The sequence below is a fragment of the Tamandua tetradactyla genome, chromosome 15 (genome assembly GCF_023851605.1).
Source record: "Tamandua tetradactyla isolate mTamTet1 chromosome 15, mTamTet1.pri, whole genome shotgun sequence".
Lineage (NCBI taxonomy): Eukaryota > Metazoa > Chordata > Mammalia > Pilosa > Myrmecophagidae > Tamandua > Tamandua tetradactyla.
This window is the reverse complement of record NC_135341.1, coordinates 33,577,922-33,586,458: the sequence shown is the minus strand read 5'-3', so window position 1 is coordinate 33,586,458 and position 8,537 is coordinate 33,577,922. Positions and strand designations below refer to the sequence as shown.

Genomic DNA, 8,537 nt, shown 5'->3' with positions numbered 1-8,537 from the left:
TTACCAGAGCACACGGTAGATTCTTGCCTGTGCGCTCAAATGACCAGTTCCAGAGACACCAGGGTTTCAAAGAGTGAAAAAGTTTATTGCTAGGCACGTAGCAGGAAATCAGATGGCCCGTCAGCCCAAAAATCTGTCTCTCCCAACTGCAGTAATCCTGATAGTTCTATAGTATTAAAAGATTGACAGGTTTTAGGATAATGAGCTTGATGGCCCCAGATGATTTAACTAGAGGTGATCTGATTATTGAGCATGTGCAGATTGATTACATGCTTATTCACAAGACATATGTGAGAAAATGGCAGTCAATATGACGGATGTGATTTTTAGTATTATAATGAGGTATAGGTGACTTGTAGGTTAAAGTCTAACTGCTACACACGTCAGGTAGGCCCATTTTGGTTAGATCTAGTTTTGGTTATCAAGATAATTTTGGACTTGGGATGGGTTAGTTCTGGGCTGACCCAGGACCCTTCATAAACATTAGGGGCTGTCTTTAGTGATCACACACTCCAAAGTCGAAAAACTGGATAAATGGGTACAAGTGAAGGTTAGTCACAAGGTTTTTACAATCACAAGGGCACAAGATAAAGGCTTTACAATCATTATTAAAGGTCAAGGCAGCTGGATTACAATTCAAAGATTTCAGGTATTTCCCTCTTTCTACTCTAATATACTGGAAAGTAAAAGAAGCATCTATACAATAATTCAGTAATCAAAAGCATCCCTCAAATCCCAATTTCTCGGTTACCCTACTACACGCCTGGAAAGGGGGTGAACTGAACTTACTTGATGAACAGCACTGTTGATCACCACACTGAATGAAATTCCCTGGTTTGGTGTTCAAGGACATCAGGATGGATATAACTATGTCAGCTCTGCTATGGTGATGAAGCGAACTAACACCTTGTACCTCTCCAGGCACCTAAAACCTCAAATGGCTATCACCCGCAATCTGCTTCCGTAATAAGCAGTATTTGTTTACAGGGAAGTTCCAGGCTGGGAAGTCCAAAATTAAGTACTATTCTCCCAAATTTGCATTCATCACTACTTCTGATGTCCACCCCTTGAGCTTGGACAGGGCAGATTTGAGAGTTTCAGAGGCCAAGTATTTGACCCATGGTGAGTTTCAGAGATTCAGCATTGTTAGTTGAGTTGGGTACCACTATTCCCACCTTCCCCAGGTCACTGACTGCTCAGCATCATCCAAGAACAACCTCTCCCTATGCTTTAAAATGGACCATTTAAATGAAAACATAATCTAAACAGACACATTCAGTAACCCTCCTTTGTAGGCTATATGAATAGCATACCCCACCTCCATTGCCTTCTTTCCATCTGCTTGCTTTTATAATGGGGAAAGCTTATATTCTACATAAACTTTGAGTCATAAAATAGCATCTCAAAAACTAAAATAATTTATATGCAGTCTTAATATATTAGGGATGACATTATTTTAATATGTTTAGAAGTACTATAATTTATTTGTATAAATTATCTTATCAATGGATATTTAGATTGTTTTATAGTCGTCAAATTTCTGGGCTGAATATTAGCTCTTCATTTCTATCTTTGTGTACGTGCCTTATTATTTCTTTGGAGTGAAATTGCCTGATATTGACACTTACTGCTAAATTACACTTTTTATAAAAGACTGTAGACTATTCATATCCACTATCAAGATATGTGTAAGCATTCTGATAAGTCTAATAGTTTTCTCAGACCTAAATTCCACTCCTTCATGAAGCTTTCTGATTCTACCCAGCACCATTTCTCTTCATTTTGTAGAATTGTTCCTACCCAGGGTCTGCAGCACTTTGCAGCCAAGCACTTCACTATTCCCCTATTCATTCATTTAAAAAAAAAAAAAGCCAACTTCTATTTGTGCCTGGTCCTATGCAGACGAACAGAAATGTAAATACAAATTAAACCATGTCACCACTTTCCAGGAGCTCACAAGTCTAGCGGGTATCTTAACCCTTGCTGTTGTTAAAGCCATCTTGTGAGTAGCTGCAGGGGTAGGGGCTTTAAAAAAATAGGTACAATTAGTTTCCTACTTACACTTTGATGGAATAGCACTGGCAAAGTAAATGGTGTTTGTTTTATGAGTGCTTCTGGCACTAAATGAAAGAGGTGTTCAAATTTACACTCCCAATGGGGGAAAGTAATCACAAAAGCAGAGTGAATTTCCCAAGTAATAATATCCCAGTATTTGGCATTTAACCTACACAGAGGCACTCAGGAAATGTCTGTTGAATGATGGGAGGAATGAATAAATGGATGAAGACAGCTTACTATAAGTAAGAAAAAGCTATGAATTTTTAAGTATTTATAATCTCCCCCATTTCTAAAGAGACCAGGTCCTTCTGAAGGCACCTTGTTCTGCTGATGGGTGGGCAAGCAATGAGGAGAGACTGGTAGAAAATAAAATATCCTTTATTATAAAGGCAAAGAAAAACGCAACTGGGAGAGCTGGGAAGGGCAGGAGGCTGGGTGAGGGGGGAGAGTAGTTCATGACAAGACATGGTCTGGAGAACAACGGAAAAATGCTGCAGCTGCCAGATGGAGCAGGGTGGAGAGAAACATTTCAATAAGAGTTTCAGAAATCTGCAGTATCATGTGTGACGTAACCCCAAATTCCATCTTCCCGATAACACGTCAGTTAAATAGAGACAGTACTCTTCTGTGCCTTGGAGTCTGGTCGGGACTTGCCTTTTGAATATGGGAAGACATCAAGCCCGGCTCAGTGCGTAGACTGAGAGCACAGATGGCGAGACCAGGGACATTCGCAGTCACGAAACATGTAGTAATTTGAGGATCACGGAACAGAACTCTTGTTGAGCCAGAACTGTATTTGGTGGCACTTTAGGGGGAACCAGCGAGTTGTGGGATTGTCACGGTGAGGAAGGGCCAATAGGGGTAGGGCCACGACTTAATCCAGCCCCGGAAGGGGTTGGTTCCAGAGAGGGAGTGATCGTCAACCCGCTTGCTCAGCCCAGTGCCTTGCATCTAACAGGGCTCGGCATGTCTTTACCTTCTGATTGGATCCTATAGGATAAAGGACGGACGGACCACACCAATCCGGTCAGGCGGGGATTGTTAGTCCCATTGTAGAGATGAAGAAAGTGAGGCTTCTAGGCCTCTAGGCAGCACCCCACGTAGTCACGACTACCCTGACCGAGACCCAAGAGTTCCAACAGCTTCCCGAGCACAGCCTAGCTGGCACCCGGCACCTCCCCCTCACTTCCGGATTCCGCTACCCGCAAGTACTTCCGGCCTCCAGCGCGGGAAGCTGCTGGGCTGTGAGTCTGCGCAGTGAGGGTTCTCGTGGTCCCCGGAAGTGAGTCCTGGGGTTGGGTGACGGGGCTCTGAATGGCAGAGGTCTCTTACCTCCTGTCACCACCCGACGTCCCGCGGGAGCCATTTTCTTGGCAGGCCAGAAGCCCGAGCTGGAGGGTGACGTCACCTCTGGGGCCCGAGACAGGCAGGTGAAAGCCGGAAATGGCTCCATCCTACTTGGTGGCGAAGTCGAGGCTTTCTTATGATTTCCGGCCCTCGCACTGTATGGGCCCGAAGTTTAAGGACGTCTTGTAGGGTTCTTAAATTTAGCAAATATAAATACACGATGTCCAGTTAAATTTGAATTTAAAAAAATCGAGGAATTTTTCAGTATAAGTATATCTCATACCTATCCTACAACGATTCGTTGTTCATTTGAAATTCAAATTTAACTGGACGTCCTGTATTCTGTCTGGCAACTCTAGCCTTGAATGCCTCCCTGCTCTAGGCTCTGGCATCCAGTAGCAAGGCTGGGGTCCTCTAGATCTTTGGGAACAAATTACAGAATTTGCCTACATGCTCAAAACCAAGTATTGCTAGATGCTAAGATGCTTTAGCCCCTTTCCAATTGGGTGAGGCTAGGTGTTCCTCTAGCAAAAGCTGGACACCATTTTAAGAGTCCCCCGTGCCAGGACTCTCTGTATTCCCTTTTGGAATAGAAATCCAGTAGGGCTGGTCTTCTTTTGCTGATGGGAAAGCTAAGAACTATGCAGGCTAAATTGCACAGGGCTAGAAGTTGCCAGGCTATTTGTGTGTGAGGTAAACTGGCCTTTGGGGTCCAGGTTTCCAGTGTTACAGTGAACACTGTTAGAAGCTCTAGGGTGTCAGGGGAAGAGCATTAGTTTTAGTTTCAACCTAACTTATTTTGCAGATAAGACCTAATAAGAGATATGGAGCTTTCCTAGCCATTCAGAAAACCTATAGTAAAGCTAGAACCCCAATTCCCAGCTTCCTTCCCCTGCTCAATCCATGCTTGCTGATAAAATTAGCTTGCAGCATTTACCATAGGCTTTTACTAAAGTATATGCCTTTGGGGCTTTGTTGTCTGGAAACCCCTCACCATCTCCTGACTGTCACCCCAGGGCATTTCTAGCTTTTGTGTTGTCTAATGGGGAAGATGACTGTTTGGGCCCAGCTGTGAAATCCTGGCTTGCCTGCTCCAGCTGCTGGACTCTCATCACTATGGAAGATGTGACCCAGGACTTGTTTTATAATCTTGCAGCCAACGCGGGGGTTCTTGGCAGAAGTGGGTCTGGCTAGTTATGTGGGTGGAAGAGCATCCTTTCCTGTCTTAGCTCCCCAATACATGGCTTCATGTCGTGCCTGGGAACTTCCATAAGGTTCCACCCTGAACCAGATTTGGCTGCCATTTATGGTTTGAACCTGAATTCTAGCTAGACTGGCCAGAGCTTTGGGATTTTTAAGGCTGCATGTCCTGAGGATTTGCTCTGGGCCTGTTCTGGTAGTACCCTGGTGAGCCTGAAGCCTCTCCACACAGACACAGCTTTCCCAGGCTCTCCATCCCATTTCTTGAGGTAATGAAATAGAGAAGGCTGGAAGTCACTGGACTCAGGGTTAGTCGGTGGGACAACCAACAATCTCCTGGCGGAAGAGGTGGTAAAGAGGCAAGGAAGGAGTGCCAGGAAGAGGCGTTGCCTCTGGGTGAGGGCTCAGAAGTGCAGGAGGTGGAAAAGGGGTAGGGAGGAGCCTACTGATAGGGATTGCTCCCTCTGTGGATTATTAACTCCCAGCCAGAGGGGGTGACGTAGGAGAGGGCTCAGCTAACAGAAACTTTGGACTCAGTGCAAAGTGTCCAGAGGCCTGGCATGTGGTCTGCAGAAGAGGAAGACAAGGTTGGGTGGCAGGGCTGGGCTCTGACTGGAGTAAGACCAGGCAGCTGCTGGCCTTAGGAAGTCTCCTTGGGCTAGCGAATGGCCCATGCCTTCAACAGCAGCTGTGGGGTCTCCCAGCCCTGAAACTTCAGACGGGTAATTGTAAGGTAGGGGTGGGGGTTTCCTGTTTTTGGCCTTGCAGTGGCCCTTACTGGTGCTTTCTTCTCCCTAGGCAGCCATGGGTGCCAGGCAGTGCTGAGAACAGCAAGGCATGGCGGCAGCCCTACAGGTTGTGTCCCGCCTGGCCAGACCCCCCTTGTGCCCGCTACCCTGGGGAGGCTCTGTGGTCCGGCTGGCCAGTCGCATGGCCCTGGCAGAGCATGCACGGAAACTGTTTGAGAGTGCTGTGAGTGCTGTGCTGCCGGGCCCCATGCTGCATCGGGTCCTTGCCTTGGACCCTAGCAGCGGACATCTGAAGGTGCGGGACCGGAGCTTCCAACTGCGACAAAACCTCTACCTGGTTGGCTTTGGCAAGGCTGTGCTGGGCATGGCAGCTGCAGCTGAGGAGCTGCTGGGCCAGCATCTTGTGCAGGGTGTGATCAGCATTCCCAAGGGAATCTGTGCTGCCTTGGAGCATGCTGGCAAGCAGTAAGAAACTGTGGGCACTACTCCCCATCATCCGGGGGCCTCCCTCCCTCAACCAGGTTCCCTTTTCTCCTGGATCTGGCCTGGGTCCAGAATGGGTGTCAGTGGGCATCCATCCTTGTTGATGCTCTTTCACCTGTATGGCTTGGAAATGAGGTGGGAGGAGAGGAGTCAGAAGCCTCTAGGTCTCTCTTGACCACTTCTCTGTTGGCCCATGCTTCAGGGAGATGCTGCTGAAGCCCCATAGCCGTGTCCAGGTGTTCGAGGGTGCAGAGTACAACCTGCCGGACCGTGACGCACTGCGGGCTGCACTGGCTATCCAGCAGCTGGCTGAGGGGCTCACAGCTGATGACCTGCTGCTGGTGCTCATCTCAGGTATGGGGACCAGATTGACTTAGGACAATTTGGGGTGGGGGTGGTTCCAGATATTAGATCTGGGAGAGGTTGTTGGTCTGAACCCCCAGGGTCACAGGGAAGAGTTAGGAGCAAGAGAGGCAGTGAGGCGCTGGGGTGGATGACTCCTGGGTGGTCCTGGGCCAGTTGTGTGGGTCCTCCCCACAGGCCAAACTGGCCTTGTTGGGTAGTGGAGAGAGAGTACATGGGAAGTACCTAGTGTGGAGCCTGGCACATCAGCAGAACTCTTGGAGAATGTCACTGCTGTTGCTGCTGCCTGCACCAGCATCACCTGGGCCTAGAACCCAGGTCTCCAACCCCAGCAGAGCCTTCTTCTTTGCCTTCTGTTATCTCTATGTGCTCTGCCTCCTGCTCTGCAGCTCTTAAGGAATAGTTCTCCTCATGCCTGCTTGGACTTGGGGCATCCCTAGGCAGGGACACCCTCACATGCCCAGGGGAGCAGCGGTTTGTACACATTCACTGCATGTCCACATGGGGGCACGCTGAGCCTGCTTTTCCTTAGTGTGGGTCTGTTACATCCCTGACCTCATTTGTTGCTGGTCTGCTTGCCTTGTCCCCTGGATTGGGTCATCCTTTTACTGCTCTGCCATTCCTTTCACCTCTCCTCTCAGCCCTGATGCCCTTACTGTTTCTGCAGGGGGTGGCTCAGCCCTGCTGCCAGCCCCCATCCCACCTGTTACACTGGATGAGAAGCAGATGCTCACAAAGCTACTGGCAGCCCGCGGAGCCACCATCCAGGAGCTGAACACCATCCGGAAGGCGCTGTCCCAGCTCAAGGGTGGGGGGCTGGCTCAGGCTGCCTACCCTGCCCAGGTAAGTTACTCCTCCCCGAGGCAGCCCAGGGAGGTGAGAGCCCAGAACAGCTGCAGATTGACAGGTCAGGGTATGGGAGCCCCTAGAGATGGTGGGTAAAGCCGTGGGAGGGATCCCAGACAGGGTGGGGAGAAGTTCAAATGGCCAGGTGTGCTGTGAACCTACCTGAGAGAGGTTAGAAATGGGTGAAGAAATAAACTGGGCAGTGTGAGGATGTGTGGGTGCAAGGGATAGTTTGTCCTTATGGACTCAGGGCTGAGAAGGAGGTAGAACTGAGCTAAGGCCCCTGTGACTGTTCCCCAGGTGGTAAGTCTGATTCTGTCAGATGTGGTGGGGGATCCTATGGAGGTGATCGCCAGTGGCCCAACTGTGGCCAGCACCCACAGCGTGCAAGATTGCCTGCACATCCTCAATCGCTATGGACTTCGTGCTGCCCTGCCACGTTCTGTGAAGACTGTGTTGGCTCAGGCTGACTCTGACCCCCGTGGACCCCACACCTGTGGTCATGTCCTCAATGTCATCATTGGCTCCAACACACTGGCGCTGGCTGAGGCCCAGCGGCAGGCTGAAGTGCTGGGCTACCGGGCCTTAGTGCTGAGCACAGCCATGCAGGGTGATGTGAAAAGCATAGCACAGTTCTATGGACTGCTGGCCCGAGTGGCAGGAGCCCGTCTGACCCCATCTGGGGCTGGGGCTTCTGTGGAAGAGGAGGCAGAACTCCAGGAGCTGGTGACCGAGCTCCAGCTCTCAGACTTGCACCTGGAGGAAGTTCTGGAGGCCGTGGCAGGGGCTAGGAGCCCTGTCTGCCTGCTGGCTGGAGGGGAGCCTACAGTACAACTGCGGGGCTCAGGCAAGGGTGGCCGGAACCAAGAGCTGGCCCTGCGCGTTGGAGCAGAGCTGGGACGAAGGCCCCCAGGGCCCATTGACGTGCTGTTTTTGAGTGCTGGTACTGATGGGCAGGATGGCCCTACAGAGGCTGCTGGGGCCTGGGTCATGCCCGAGCTGGCCAGCCAGGCCGCTGATGAGGGGCTGGATGTGGACAACTTCCTAGCGCACAACGACTCGTATAACTTCTTCTCCTGCTTCCAGGGTGGGGCATATCTGCTCCGCACAGGCCTGACTGGCACCAATGTCATGGATGCCCACTTCTTGTTTCTGCGACCACAGTGATGGCATAGGTGATGTTTTGGGAGCCCAGGGTAGGCCAGAGTCAGTCCCCAGCACCTCACTGGGCTTTAGGCTTTTCTTCACCTCCACCTTGGCTGCTTGGATGGGCCTCACACCCTCCTCGCCTGCCTAGACCTTCTTTGCTGTATGTCCATTCCCCTCCAGCCACACTGGTATTCCCCGCCCCTTGTCCCTCTGCCATGACAGCCAAGTAGACCTGAAGACTAGGATGAGCCCTTTCATCAGTTCACTGACCCCACTCTTCTCCCCTGAATAGTCCCTCTGCTCAGCCCAGAAGCCCATCTATTCTGTGTAATAACACAAGAA

General features: G+C 50.2%; 1 protein-coding gene across 10 annotated transcripts; it reads left to right on the top strand.

Moving 5' to 3' along the window:
- The first annotated feature begins 2,679 nt into the window (after positions 1-2,679).
- Positions 2,680-8,241, top strand: GLYCTK (glycerate kinase). Of its 10 annotated transcripts, XM_077129073.1 has the most exons (6): positions 3,522-3,562; positions 4,422-4,874; positions 5,404-5,819; positions 6,040-6,191; positions 6,868-7,043; positions 7,347-8,241. In XM_077129073.1, exons 3-6 carry the CDS (start codon positions 5,443-5,445, stop codon positions 8,211-8,213), a joined length of 1,572 nt encoding a protein of 523 aa, XP_076985188.1. In that variant the 5' UTR covers positions 3,522-3,562; positions 4,422-4,874; positions 5,404-5,442; the 3' UTR covers positions 8,214-8,241. The 10 variants fall into 10 exon arrangements, with proteins under 10 accessions (XP_076985191.1, XP_076985190.1, XP_076985186.1 ...); XM_077129076.1 differs by lacking the exons at positions 3,522-3,562; positions 4,422-4,874 and adding an exon at positions 2,680-2,899; XM_077129075.1 differs by lacking the exons at positions 3,522-3,562; positions 4,422-4,874 and adding an exon at positions 2,939-3,302.
- The last annotated feature ends 296 nt before the right edge of the window (positions 8,242-8,537 follow it).